Source organism: Protobothrops mucrosquamatus, unplaced genomic scaffold, assembly GCF_001527695.2.
Source record: "Protobothrops mucrosquamatus isolate PMUCROS unplaced genomic scaffold, P.Mucros_1.0 scaffold_148, whole genome shotgun sequence".
In the NCBI taxonomy this organism is placed as follows: Eukaryota; Metazoa; Chordata; class Lepidosauria; order Squamata; family Viperidae; genus Protobothrops; species Protobothrops mucrosquamatus.
In genome coordinates this window covers 208067-223717 of record NW_015386224.1, presented here as the reverse complement: position 1 = coordinate 223717, position 15651 = coordinate 208067, and the positions used below count along the sequence as shown (strand labels likewise).

The following is a 15651-nucleotide window of genomic DNA, read 5'->3' as shown; positions in this document are numbered from 1 at the left end:
CTTCTCATATTACTTTGGCTGTGGCCTTATCAACGGAAGTTATGTCGTGCAATTGTTATGTTCATCTTGAATTTGTAGCCAGTCAATTTAGGAAGACAAACTCACTGCATTTTGTACACTTTTGATATGCTATTAACTTTAAAAGGAGGAGATACTGTATGTATGATATGGACATAGAATACACTAGATTGAGTCTTTTGTTGTGGTCAGATCACTGGTTGGTCCAGATGAGATTTGATGCTGCCCATTTCTTTCATATATGAATAGACCCATTATGATGGTCCACATGAGGAAATAAGTGGATCTGGATAGGTTCCAGAGGACTCTGGGGGAGTCTTCAGGAATTTTCTTTGCCATCTGGAATCAGGAAATGGCCAGCATGTTTGACATCATTGTTCCCAAGCAACCCTGGAATTAAAATTGAGAACTACCAACCCATATAATCAGGCAGCAAATGCCATGCTCACCAGCATGGATAATGTTACCTAGTTGGGTAATGAAATGCCTGCAAGAAAACAACAAAGCTCAGAAAGCACCAAGCACTCCACAGTTTAACCATGAGCTATATATATATTCTCTCCTATTGGTACAACCTTTCTCTGTTGGATGACTCTTGGTTTACTGGGTACCTCTAGGACAGACATGTCAAACTCGCGACATCATGTGACGTCACGCAACTTATTGGGCCGGTTTTGCCATTGCCGGCAATGGGGTGGGCGCGGCTTCCGGATGATGCGTCCAGCCCGCAGGCCGGCAGTTTGACACCCCTGGTCTAGGAGATAAACTGGCAGGATAAATCACCTAGAGAAAGATAAAAGTGAGTACTGGCTAGAATTTGTGTAGATCTCTCTGACAGATTGTTTCATGGGGTTCACTGTTTCTAGTTCAGGCTGCTGCTAAAAAGGTCCGATAATAACTCTGGATGATCTGGCGCCCTCCCAAAAGAGCAACTCCACTATTTGAGGGTCTTCTTGGACTTGCATGGCAACCGGCAGATGGAGACCTGTTGTAACCCTGTTTGGAGTGGGAAACCTGGCAATTACAACACATGTTCTTACTATCTGGCTGAAATGTTAATAATTCTCTCGACATGGAGATGCCTTTGAAAATCACTCAGAAGCTGTGAAGCTGAAAATGGTCTAAAATTCAGCAGCCCATATTACTGCAATGTGCTCTACATGGGCTACCCTTGAAGAGTATTTGGAAGCTGTAGAATGTGGTAATGTGAGCAGTTTGGGGGCACTTCTAGGATTATGCATATAAGAGCTTTGTTACACGAACTGCACTGAGTGCCAGTTTGCTTCCAAGTCCAATTCATGGTGTTGGTTATTACTTTTAAAGTCTTTCATGGCATGGGGCAAGGTTACCCGAGGAAGCGCCTTTTCCCAATTTTATTGACCACTCCCCAGTTAAGCATGCAGACTCCACTAGCAGGGTCTAGGACAGTGGTGGCGAACCTATGGCACGGGTGCCAGAGGCGGCACTCAGAGCCCTCTCTGTGGGCACACGCACCGTCGCCCCAGTCCTAGGCCTTCAGCTGGGTTTTATAAAACCTTTTCGTTTTAGGCCTCTGCCGCCGTGTGCAAAAAAAAAGAAGGTTCAATCAATCAATTTCAACTTCTCACGGGGGAAAAAAAGATCTTGCAAAGTTGGAATTGATTGATTGAACTTTTTAGTCCCACCCAGTCTGCCGTTACCACCACAGCCACACCCACCCAATGGGCCCCGCCCACCCAATGGGCCATGCCCACCCAATGGGCCACGCCCACCTGGCACTCGACGATGCATAAGTGGGTTTTGGGTTGCAGTTTGGGCACTCGGTCTCTAAAAGGTTCGCCATCACTGGTCTAGGAAGACAGCCTTCTCTGCAGCTGCCCTCAGAGTTGGGGGCTTCTTGCTCCCAGAGTTGAAGCAAGCCCCCATTCTTCTGGCCTTCCAGAAGAGAGTTAAGACCTGGCTCTACTAACCGGCATGGGGATATAAGAATGACATGAAACCTTGGCGATGGTTGGTGGCTTGGGAGCACTCCCTCCAACTTTTTTTTAAAATGGTAATTATTTAACACTTTTTAACTGTTTTGATATTGTTTTTAACTATAGCTCTTTTCATGGTTTTTATTTGTAAACAATTCAAAGTCACTTAGGTGACATAGTTGGTGTAGAAAATTGATAAATAAAATAATATAACAACCGATTTGTGATTGCAGCATTGTTTACCAATAGGTTTCCAACTTCAGTTCCAAGTGCTGATTTTAATCTAAAAAGCAAAATGTCTTGGTTTCTAGATACCTATAGGAACTTCTCCTGCCCAGTAAGTACACCCCATCGAAAGCTGTTGGTGATTTCCTTCACTCCTTGAAATGGCCTTCTTAGACTAGTTCAGTGATGGCAAATCTTTTAGAGACCGAGTGCCCAAACTGCAACCTAAAACCCACTTATGCATCGTCGGGTGCCGGGTGGGTGTGCCCCATTAGCTGGGTGTGGCCCATTGGGTGGGCGTGGCGGCAGTGGTAATGGCAGACTGGGTGGGACTAAAAAGTTCAATCAATCAATTCCAACTTTGCAAGATCTTTTTTTTTCCGTGAGTTGAAATTGACTGATTGATTGAACCTTTTTTTTTTTTGTACACGGCGGTGGAGGCCTAAAGTGAAAAGGTTTTATAAAACCCAGCTAAAGGCCTAGGACTGGGGCGACAGCGCACGTGCCCACAAAGAGGGCTCTGAGTGCTGCCTCTGGCACCCGTGCCATAGGTTCGCCACCACTGGACTAGCTGGCAATCTTCTACAAATTCCTTAAGAACCTTGTGGCACTTGGAGAATCAGTTTGCATAGGTACAGTTATTTCCATCTCTGGCTTTTATATCTATTTTTTAGAAACTTTATTCTTGCTATGCTGATGTTACATGTGTACATATATATTAGAATTTACAATACAATAAAAGTATAACAATGAAAAGAAAAAAAAGAAAATGAAGTGGTAAAAAAAGAAATAAAATAGAGGTTTTTTACTCCTGCTCTTCTATCAAATAATGGCCACTTTACTCTTTTCCTTCCCTCTTTAACCCCTTTAAATCCCCTACACCATAAATCTTCAGTTCTGTCTTTTCTTCTTTCAGCAAAAAGTCCATATAAGGCTTCCAAACTTTTTTTAAAAAATAGTAATTGGTTTTTCCCTGCCAAACTGGTCAGCTTTGCCATTTCTACAAGTTCTATCAGTTTTATGATCCAACTCTCTACTATGAATATCTCATTCTTTCATTTTTGTACAAACAGTAAACTTGTCTCGCTATATTTGTTAGTTTCCCAGATTTTTCTCCAGTTCAGCATCAATAAAGGCCAATAAAAATAATTCTGCCTTCATTGTAATATTAACCCATACTATCTTTTGCGTCACTGTACGAATTTGTGTCCAAAATTCCATTGCTTTTTGACAAACCCACTATATGTGGGGAAAATCTTCGTTTTCAGTTACAACACTTTCTATTCCTGTGCATGATTTTCTCCTGGAACTGCTGGAAATTATGGCAGCATAAAAATATAAACTATAAATCAATCAATAAATGTTCCCACTCATCAGCCAAAAATTTTAAGGCTTGAGAGTTCCAAGTTCACAATAGTGTATCCTGAGATTATGTTCTACTTTATTCAGTCCTTTCCGAGGAATAAGGCAGCCTTGTTTTCAAAACTCTCCATAACACTGTAAAAGTAGACATACTGATTTACTTGTGAATGTTGGACTTCTGTTTTAAATATTTATTTTTATTAACAGGGATTGTGAATTTTGCTCTTGCATTTTACACTGCTTTCCTGGTTTTCCTAGTTTGTATATTTTTTTCTACATTAGTTTTTAAGTTTAGATATTATAAGCCACCCAGAGGATTTTATTTTATAAAAATACCTATTTCTATAAACTGCAAATAACTTTCTGCTAAATCATACAGTTTAACAATCAACCATACAACCTGACAACACAAGATTGGAAAAGTCAGCTCTGAGTTGTCCTTAATATCATATCCGTTACTTTGTCAGTCAAACATTGAGGCAAAGCAGAGGTGCAGTGTAGAGAAGGGGAGCAATCTATCTATCTATCTATCTATCTATCTATCTATCTATCTATCTATCTATCTATCTATCTATCTATCTATCTATCAATAAATAAAAATGTAAACGTTCATTTGTTCAAAATCTTAAATCTCCAAAAGTTCTTCACCGATTGCTTTGAAATTTTGACACAACGTTGCATTCGAATACGCACGTGTTTTTATATACCTACTATTATATAGATGTCACACCTGTGACAGGTAAAAACATGCTTTTTTTGAAAACAGCGCCATCTGTTGGCTGAGTGAACGAGAGCCACAGCAACGGGTGGCCGGGTACAGCTAGTCAGGTAATAAAACTGTTTTACAGATCAGTACTATACTTTCCCAATACTAACTTCCAAACCTTTGTTGGATCTTTTAACAAATGCTGAGAAACTGTTAACACAACATGCTTCACAATATCCACAATCTGTTCAGGAGATTACACACTACATTAACTCTTGCGTAGAGTTGGACATCAATAACCTGGGGAGCAAAAATCCAGTCAACACCCTAGATGCCTAAAAGTCTAAGTGTAGTTACTGTTTGGATTTTTGCAGGTTTGCAGCTTTAGCTTTACTCTTGCATTATTTTATAATCCTTGCATTTGAATTTAAAGTCGCTTCCACTACAATGTGTAAAATCAATTTAATTGCTGGGAAGATGTATCTTCCACAGCGATGAGTTTCCTAATTATTGCATCTGAGCAATAATTAGGAAAGGGAAAAATACATACTCTTGATTATTCTGTTCCAGCCGCGTGCACTATGGTGAGGAAGCGCTTTCCTTCTTAAGCTGAGACAGGACTAGAAGAGAAAGGCAAATTATTTTACAGCACAATATATCTCCAAAGCACCTGAAGGCAGGACAAGAAGCAACGGATGGAAACTAATCAAGGAGAGAAGCAACCTAGAACTAAGGAGAAATTTCCTGACCGAACAATTAGTCAATGGAATGACTTGCCTGCAGAAGTTGTGGGTGCTCAATCACTGGAAATTTTTAATAAAAGACTGGACAACCATTTGTCTGTATAGGGTTTCCTTCTTGAGCACGGAATTGGACTAGAAGACCTCCAAAGGTCCCTTCCAACTCTGCTATTCTGTTATTCTTTTCCAAGCGAATGCTACTAGCTAATTCCAGCTGCAAATTTTTGCTACGCTTTGAATTGAGGAGCGAGAGACAAAAATGACTTCAACCCTTGAATAAAGGGGCGGGGCGAAGCCCGAAATGTTTATTCGGGAACCAATGGCTGATCAAATTTCCTCGCCGCCCAATTCTTTTACAACCAACCACAAGTGACTGGAGGAGCGCGAGGAAAGGTGAAGAAAGACCTCCCGGTTCCATGCCACAGAGGCTTCTGGGAATTGGAGTTTCTGCCTGCCCGAGATGTTCCACCGCGAACGTTTCCCCGCCGCTTAGCCAAAGAACTACACCTCCCGAGATGCCTCGGTGACCTGCGCCGCCGAATTTTTTTTTTTCCCCTCTCGCGCTTGCGCTGTGCAAAAGCTTGCAAGAAGACGAGAAGGAAGAAGGCGGGTTGGCGGCAGGAGCAGCAACAGCAGGAGGGCCGGGAAGTGGCCCTTCACAGGACTCTGGTCGGGCGTCGGGAAGATGAGCGCCACCAAGGAGTCCAAACCCGAGCGCGGCCACGGCGTGAAGCGGGCGGCCTCCCCTGATGTGAATAAGGGGCAGGGAGAAGTTGGGCGCTGCGGGGCGGGGAATTGGAAAGGGGATCAAGGCAGGAGGGACTCTTGGGGCCGGCGGTGGAAGGAAAGGGGGTTCCTCTTCCCATCATCTCTTCTATGTAGATTGTAGAAGAAAGAGATGATGGCAAGAATCCCTTAGGCAATTCTGCCGCTTTATGGAGGAGAATTTGTTCCCCCTGTGATAGGCTGGTTCGGCAGTCCATCTCACTCGACCCGCCCTTCTGCAGGACTACAACTCCCATGCTGGGCAGAAGTGAGGGACTACAGCTCCCATGCGATGTGGGCAGTTGTCAATCGATGCATCTGGATAAGAGTGGATTCAAGAAGGATAGCCTAGGTCAGGGGTAGGCAACCTTGGCTCTTTTATGACTCGTGGACTTCAACTCCCAGAATTCCTGAGCCAACTGTGCTGGCTCAGGAATTCTGGGAGTTGAAGTCCACGAGTCATAAAAGAGCCAAGGTTGCCTACCCCTGGCCTAGGTGGCCCTTTCCTTGCACATCTGTGCCTGAAGGGAAGCCCCGTTTTTGCCACTGGGAGTGAAGAGTGAGAGCTTTTCTGTGGATTGAGACCCCCCCTTGGGCTTCTCAAGATAGCTTATTATCTACAATGATTAATCAGGGCATTGAAAAGCTCTCTGAGAACCAGCCTCTCAGGAGCAAGGCCTTGGCATGATGCAGAAGGGCCTCCTCCCTCAGTGTGAGTAAGAGTTGGGAGAAGGCAGTGGCATTACTTTTCTGAAAAGCAGGGTAAAAATGTTTGTAATAAAGTAGTGGTCAATATGTTGATGCAGTATAGCCGAAATAGAAAGCAGGAGACGTGGTGGAAATGCAAATCCACTTGCCAGAATAGGTTAGTATGCATATGGTAACCTATGCATCTTATGCATAGGTTAGGAATTGATTACAGATTTTCAACAGAAAAATCTGTGATGCAACATACAGTAGATTATTTCTATAGAATCCTATAGAAATGGGCCTTTCCAGACTTTTGAGGAGGTTAGAGGTACCATCCGAGTTATTAGTTTATGTGATGGCTACAAGTAGATTTTAGTATAAATGTGGATCTGGAATAAGTTTCATATGCTGGACTATGGAGATCTATAACCAAAAATGTTTTTCTGCCAGAGGCTGGTGCATGTTTATACATTATCAGCAATACTACACTCTATGCCTTTTATTTTCAGGATGCCTTCTAAAGCTACAGTATGCATTTTTGGAACAGACTTTCAGCAGACAGGACAAGATGGTGTTTTGTTTTTGTTTTTTTGTTTTTTGTTTTGTAATATATAGCAGCATTGTTGAAAGGGAGGAAAAGAACTGTTCCTGTCAAGGTTGAAAATAAATGGCATACTTCAATTAAATAAAATAGTACTTTTAATTTAACATTTTCATTAAAAAGATGAATTGATTAATTTTCTCTATTCAAATGGAAGAGAATATTTGGGTTCTTGGTATTCTCTGAATTTAGTTGGGTTTTTTTTTGCAGATGTTTCATTATCTAGCTAAGTAGCATTACTCCCCCTTACACTATTCCTCCACTTTTGTAAAAGGGGAATTATCCATCTCTTGCATTATTTTCATATTTTGTGTTTGGAACTATAATATATGTATTAGTCATTGGAAGGTGTCAGCAGGAAGCTGTTGCCAGGCAGTATTAGCTTTGTTGATTTGAGCTCTAATCCTGCCTGCTAAAAGTATATTATCCAGAATTGGAATATTTTCCTTGCAACCCATGACAGAATTTTTTTTAAAAACTGGCATTTATATGAAGTAGATAGGCAAATATGGTGTACCCATATGGAGTTTAATACATGTTTATAGCTGCAATGAAAGAAACTCTACAAATTAACTCTTGATTTTTATTTTTTTTAACATGCCTAAAAACTATATTTTGTTTTTCAGCTCGGAGCTAGTAGCTGGGAGGCAGCTGACTTGGGTAATGAAGAAAGGAAACAAAAGTTCCTGAGGTTGATGGGTGCTGGGAAGGTAGGGTTTTAACATTCATCCTAGCAGTATAATTATTATAGAAGGGTTTTTTAGTGCATAGCTTTCAAAGCAGATTTTCTTGGTTTTCTCTTTTTTTATAAGAATAGAAGGTCTTCTTAAAAATATCACCATCTAATAAGTAAAATTTCAGAAGTATGTTATAAGTGAAAAGTTATTTCATAAACCTTAGTGTGTCAGAATACCTAATGGAACAGTTGTGCCAGGATTTATTACTTTTTTCTTATGAATTAACATTTACCTATTTGGTGTTTTGTCAGATATTTGTGTAACGGTGTATGACCACGGAATCTTGCAATTATCTTTCTAAATGTCTAATACTGAGAATTTTATTGCTCTCTCTACCAACTTTATGTGAATGAACTTTTTAGGTCAGGGCCTCTACACCTTCTCAATAATACAATTTCCATTCATCTTGATGTCATTGTAAAGTTTTCATACTTCTAGTAACACAAGTAGTCATTACTGAACCAAAACCCAGCTAGTACAACTTAACTTTTTAAAGAGCATTAAGTAGTACTACTTTGTAGCTTTCCATTTAAACAAGAAAATTGGTTTCTAATATATACAGTTAATGTGTACATTCATTTTCTTCAGTGAATATGGTTGAATGGAAAAAGGTTGGAGATATTAACTAATTGTATGGTGAAGTGAATGAATCTTATTACACCCATTCATTGTTATAACACACAGAGTTTCAATGCAATACCTAATAACCTTGCTTACAATTCTATAGAATATTAGTAAAAACACCAGTAAAAGGACCAAAAGCTTATTTAGGCAAGAAAGCTCACCCTTTCAGCATGAAATTGACATGTTCTTCTATTCTTGTTTCCCAGCAATTAATATTTAAAGCATATCTTGAACCATGTTATCAGTGGGACCTGGGACAAATATTGCGGGAGGGGTAAACCTAATCAGCTAGAAAATAACACATTTCCAACTTTGCTTTAGTGTTAATTATCTGTGGAGATTCTCAATCATCCAGGTCATGGTTGTCGCAAAGGTGCGTTTTCAAAAAAAAGGCAACTGGACTTTCTTGGGTTTTTTTTCCTTTGAAAACATTTTGCTTCTCATCCAAGAAGCTTTTTCAGTTATAACTGACTAGCTTATAACTAACTGACTGACTGACTGACTGACTGATTGACTAACTAATTAAGTAACCAGTCAGTTAGAACTAAAAAAGGTTTCTTGGATGAGAGGTGAAACATTTTCAAACAAAAAAGCAGGAAAGTTTAGTTGCTTTTTTGGAAAAAGCACCTTTGGGTTTAGAGTTAATTATTTTAATTTAATTGTTTTTCATTTAATTTTTGGTAAGGATCAATGTCCTCTGAAATTTGAACGTGGATGTAAATAATTTTCAAAAGAAATTTGTGGAAGTACAATGGAATGAATTTTCTTTAAAAAATTTTGTAAATACTTGGCTTGTCTTTCAGTTTATTGTCTTTGCTGCAAGTAGCATCTGGATAGCTATGTTAAATTAAAAAAAAAATTGTTCCTTTGGCAGAATCATTTTAATTGCTTATTCAAAGTGTCATGTCACTCCCCAAATACAATCCCTGGAAATTGTGCAAAATAAGAGCATAGGAACATAAGTAGTACCCTGCTGTATTGGACCACTGGCCCATCTAATCATCCAAGTGCCAGCAGACGACCTTCGGAGACCGTCACACTGCCATGAAAGCTAATAGCTGTTGATCCCCATGATTTCCATGAATTGGTCCAACTCTTTTTTTAAAGCCAGCCAAACTGATAACAGCACCACATTTCAAAGTGGATATCAATGATCAGAAAAATCTAAAGCCGATTTGTGTAATTTGAGTGTGATTTGGGTTGGTTAATGGCATACGTAAGTCTCCCTAGAATGGCCTGATATTTATTTGAAACATAACATGGTAATGACAAATAATTCTTTGGGGGAAATGGTATTTGAAAGCCCATGCTATAATAAATCATTGTGTTGGAATAATAATGTACGTTTTCTTCTAGAAAGAACACACTGGGCGCCTTGTTATTGGAGACCATCGATCAACTTCTCATTTTAGAACAGGTCAGTTTAACCAGGGTTTTGAAGGGGAATAAGTGTCCCCTGCTTAAATTAAATAAAGGTATTTTCTAGGAACTTTACCTTTCTGATTGATTTACCCATATTCTATATAGATTTGATATTCCTCATGCTCAAAACCATCTTTTTGGCCACTAACTGCTGCTGGCTCTGCACCAGTCTTCTGAAGTGCTATATTGCCCCATGTGTAAGTAGTGATATAAAACCAAAATAGTCTCTGACTTATTGTACCCTGAAGTGACATGGTACTGTTTGTGCAAAAGGTATCAGAAAGTTCTATTTATGGGCAATGTTTTAGTGTTGTCCTCAAACAATATTATTTATCATTATTTCATTCAATATATTATAGCCGTCCCCTAAGTTAAAACAATTAAAAACATAGACAAAAGAGCCTGCACTAAAAACAGCCATTGTTCCTCACCTGTAGACAAAAAAATTTGCCAAATTAAAGCAACTATTTGCTTCACTATAGATATATCCTGGGAATAGCAAGGGAGGAGCCTTCTTAACTCTCTTCCTCCCGACCAAACATTCTATGCTTAATTGCTCTTTGCACTCTGGAATGCAGCCCTGCCCTCCTGGGAATCCAGACTACATTCCACCACATATTAAACCACAGCACATCAGGTCCCCCTCACCCCCACATACATACATTTAATCCCAGTTCTGGGACCAAAGTCCAATTTTAAGGGCTTTTTGAAACCCCAGGTGAGTGGAGAACCTAGACAATCGAACAACTACAACACCGGACATGACCTCTTATTTTAGCCAGATGAAACTGGAAGAAAAAGAAGACCAGACTGAACTGACGACAAATATTTTAAATCAAACATGGAGATTTGAATTATTAGGGCAACAATCTAATGATCACAAAGGGGCCAGTTCCTTTGAAAAATTGATAACTGGATGCTTTCCCTTGATTCAAATAACGTGTAGGAATGAAGGGAGATCCATCTGAGGATCTAAAGGCACTGGTATGGAAGCCTGTTTGGCACAAAAAGAAAGCTAGAGTTAGATTTTAAAATGGGATTTTCTTTCTCTTCCTTTTTTTGTTGATTGATAATGGAAGAGCTTAAAATCTTACTTAATGGGCTAAGGAGATTTTTAAAAATATTGATTTAATATTTAGGACTTAGATTAGCCACTAGATTATAGTTTTGAATTGTAATATGGAAGTTGGTTTGTGACAATAAAAGATATTTTATTAGTAAATGATGAGGTACTAGGATGAGAAATAGAATGTACTTGTGAAATAAAGTAAGAATGTAATTAACTGAATAATATGTGTATTTTAGATAACGATAACTATTTTGTGATGAAATTAGGAAAATTGGGTTACCCGAAGTCTAAATATTATAGATATTAAAGGCTAAATTGGAACATGGTAATTGAAATTAGGTAAAACTTAAAAACAGGATTTGGATATGTATAAGCAAAATTATATTGACAAATGTATTGATTGATTGAGTTATAATTAGAAACATATTAACTTGAATGTGATATAATAATTAAGGGAAATAGAGAGGGAACTTTTAATGACGCAACCTGAGATATGTACGAAAGATTTTGTTACTGGACTATTGATTACCCAATCACCACGCTGCTTCCTAAATATTTGGATGTAAAATTGAAAAACTAATAAAACTTGTTATAAAAAAAATGGCAACATTTAATAGAAATGTTGTGCACCCTCTCTGCACTGAGTGGACAGAAACAATGGGAGAGGAGTGACCCTATGCCATTAGGAATAAACTCTGTTGTGGATTGAATAACATCTTTTATGCTCCTCATTTTTGGTTGAAATTCAGGATTTGTTACATGACTGTATGTTAATCAACATATATAACCCTATAGGGGAAGAAGATAAGAAAATGAATGATGAGCTGGAGACTCAGTTTCAGCAAAGTATGGATAGCACCATGTCAGGAAGGAACCGGCGGCATTGTGGACTTGGTTTCAGTGAGGTAATTTTCCTTTGGCTGAGACAGTGGCTCAAGAGTCCTTCTTTGCTGTACTTCACTCTGTACAGTACATGCATTATATAATACAGGGCTTTTCAACCAGTGGTACGGGTACCACCTGTGGTACATTGGCAGCTGGCAGGTGGTACACGAGCGCCCTAGAAAAGTAGTGGGGGAGGGGAATGAGCACCACACAAACCTGAGCAAGAGATGGCTGGAGCTGCAGGGCTGTCAGGGCTCAGTGGAAGCGCCAGGAGCAGCGCCAGGCTCCAGCTGGAGCCCGGCGCTGATCCTGGTGCTTCTGCTGAGCCCAGAAGAAGCGCTGATCAGCTGGAATGTTGCAGCATCTCCAGGGTCTTGTGATTTACATTCAGATGCTTGGCAACTGATTCATATTTATGACGGTCACAGTGTCCCAGGGTCATGTGAAGTGACCAAAACCTGCTGCAACCACCCAGCAGACGGGGGGGGGAATAAAAACCAAACACCCCCCACCCCACCGCCGCTGCCAATCCTCAACAGAAATGCTCACAACAATGAAAACCTCGGACAGGAGGAAGAGCGCCGCCGGGTGGGCAGGCAGGTGTCTTGCTCGGCTGTGGCTTAGGGGGCACTTTTTTCAGTGCTATTGTAACTTCAAACAGTCACTAAGCAAACTATTGTAAGTTGAGGACCACCTGTACTTTATCACTTTTTTCCTTTTTTTTTTTTTTTTTTTTTTTTTTTTTTTTTTTTTTTTTTTTTGGTCATCAAGTTTTTGACACCTTGCTAGGCGACTGGTGGTACTCGGATGTTGCCATATCCTAAAAGTTGGTACAATGGGTGAAAAGGTTGAAAAGCCCTGATACAATACACTTTGTATTGCTAGTGGTTAAATAGGACCAACTTTCACAAATCTGCTCGTTCTTCATGACATTACATAGCTAGCGGATAACATCCCTCATAGCCAGCATGGGGGGGGGGAGGTTGCTCCTGTAGATCTTTTGCTGTAGCCTAAAAGATTACTGCGCTAGCAGGTGATTAAAATCAAATGATTAAGTTTCTATTACCATCCACAATATATCAACCGGCTGCTATTTCTATATGTATTGATATTGGAAACACACCTCAAAAGAAAGGGATCTGTTCAGAGTAACAAAAGAAGCTGACAGAAATTTTTCTCTGAATCTTTTCTTTAGTTGGAGGAAGAGAAAGAAGCAGCACCAGAGGAGGAGGAGGAGGAGGAGGAGGAAGAAGAGGCGCAAGACTCCCCAGGATCAGAAAGCTCAGAAGACTCCGAAAGCGATTCTGACTCCGAGCAAGACGAAGTTGCTGAAGATCCGCCATCTGCAGAAAAACACAGCAACTCTGAGGACCCGCAAGCCAAGAAAGATGCAAAAAGCAGCTATAAAATGATGTTTGTTAAATCCAGCGGCACTTAGCTGCAGAATGTAGGCAGAATAAGCCTTCTCGTTACAGTGCAAAGTCTTGGACTGCTTACGGCACAGATCTTCCCCCTTGGTGGTTTTAATAAGGCCTTTTAGAGAAAAGGGGTGTTTGCATTTGCAGCACCACGCCACGAAGCTATTTTTCTCAGCATGACTGCCCATTTTGTTTTGTAAGATATGAAAATAAAATTGAGTGGGGGATGTACTTAGTTCTCAACCTGCCTTTAGATTCTTCTTCTTCTCTCTTCGTATGCCATGAAGGCTGTTGGATTTTTCTTAAGTTTGTTAAAATGACTTACTGAAACGGCATTTAATGTCTTTATGGGTGCTTTATTTTTTAAAGCAGTTTTTGCTGGGGTTTTGGATGGTATAATTATTAAAAAGGTAAGAACGGGACCTTCACGTGTCTTGCTTATCATCCGAAAGAAACAGTATTTTAGAATATGTGCTGGCATTACATTTTGCAATGCTGAACTTTTGTTGGATGCATGTGTATTGGAAGAGCTGATTTCAGAATTATGTCCAGATAAGGAATGGCAGAGCAGTCATTTAATGAAGAGAGGAATCTCTTCAAAAGGCATTATGGGGTAAATTGTGTTATGCCTATACAGAAACCCTAAATAGGTATGATCTTAATAAAGAAAAAAAAATAACAAAATAAGTTGATTTTCTTTTCACTCTTGAAAAGAAAATCTTAAGTATTGTCTTGTAAGTTAACCCAGTTTTCTCAGAATTCATTAATTTATTCATTGAAATCCATTGAGTTTAGTATGGTTTAGCCAAATAAACCATAACAAAATGTATGTACTGGAGTATATATGTCTGTGTGTGTGTGTGTGGATTAGTTTGATTACAATTTCCTCCAAACTGGAGCTCTTCAAACATTGTGAGGCTGTTATCTATCTAGAAGACATTTGGTTGAAGAAGCTAGGCTACAGCATTTGTACTCCCTTTACTATGATTTACCTAGTAAATATATTTTTGCATTCTAGCTGACTATTCTCTGTCCTGCTTAAAATAAAATTAGATACATGAAGGTTTCAATTAGTGGAAAAATATATTACAGTGTAGTCACAAATTTGTACTTGACACAAAAGGAATCCCTAATTTATTGTTCACTTAATTCATACCCCCTCTGCTAATGTAGGCATTCTGTCCATCTTGTTCTCTCATAATGCTCTTCTGTAGCATCAACAGCCCTTCCAAGATTTGCTTTCCAAATTTCATGGTGCACGAAACCACCTGTAGTTGGTTTCTGAATTAAGATCTGAGTTGTATGGGCTATTCTTTAGAAAGAATTGAAAGAGGAGAAGTAATTGGGAGCTTGTGGTTAGAGGGAGTGATGAACAGGAGGGAGGGAGTGTAGATCTGATCAAGTGTGAATAAGGAGAATTGTGACTAATTGAATGAAGTTATATACTTTCTTTGCCTGAGCTGGGTACATAACCAGAACCAGTAAAAGGAGGATAGGAACAAGATATAAGAGCTAGTCTCAGGTTGTTAACATAATCTTAACTCCAACAGCAGGTTTAGACTGCTACACCTTGACAAAGAGACTCACTTCTTCTTCCCTTTACTTTGGAAAAATGGGAGTAAAGCCCCAAACCTTGCTACCTCTTATTTGCTGTGCATAGATACACTAATTTGAGATTAGAGGACTTGCTGGAATTCATGTGATATTACTTTAACATGCTTCCTAAGAAATTCTATGAGTTGACTCTTTTGAGAGGCTTTGAAATTGTCATTCCCAATCAAGATTTGCTACAAGAAAACGCTGACTAAAGTGGAGCGTTGAAAGTGAAGTGAAGGGGAAGAACAGACAGACAAAACATCAAGGTAAACCTAGTACTGGCCATCTTTTACATTACACAGTTCCTAAAGAGTAAGAAAGCTAAAGGTTACTAATAATTGGTATGAAAGAAGACCAGTGAGGGTTATCAGTTATTGCATAACATACAAGTATCTAACTATTAGACATAACTTGTAAGTTTGTACTTGGTACAATGAGCTCCTGACTCTTCTCTTCAAATCAAGATAGCTGCAAGTAGCAGGTTATGATAATTTAATCCAACATCCAGAATGAAAACTGCTTTCAGGCAGAATAAAAGTTTTAGGGAAAGAGGGCATGTTGAGGATGAATCAAATGTTCCCAAAGAAGGATCCAGTCTTTGAATAAGGAGCCCACATCATCATCATCATCTACAGATATTCCTTCCATCTTTTGGCTGTGATCTTTAGAAATGCTGAGAAAAAATGGTGATGGGCATAGATTTTATGATGATTTGGCTGCCTAGAGCAAAGATTGCAGTTTTCACACAACAAAGGATGTCATGAATAGGCATAGACTTTCTCAAGTAGGCAATTGGAACAACTAAATGAACCAGGGTAATGAAAATATATTTTGGCAT

The 15651-nt window shown here is 39.4% G+C and overlaps 1 protein-coding gene across 1 annotated transcript; it reads left to right on the top strand.

Moving 5' to 3' along the window:
- Positions 1–5583: 5583 nt before the first annotated feature.
- CUNH11orf58 (chromosome unknown C11orf58 homolog) lies at positions 5584–13636 on the top strand. The gene is made up of 5 exons (XM_029284746.1): positions 5584–5757; positions 7689–7772; positions 9780–9840; positions 11710–11819; positions 13031–13636. The coding sequence occupies exons 1-5, from the start codon at positions 5692–5694 to the stop codon at positions 13235–13237; spliced, it is 528 nt and encodes a 175-aa protein (XP_029140579.1). The 5' UTR covers positions 5584–5691; the 3' UTR covers positions 13238–13636.
- Positions 13637–15651: the final 2015 nt, after the last annotated feature.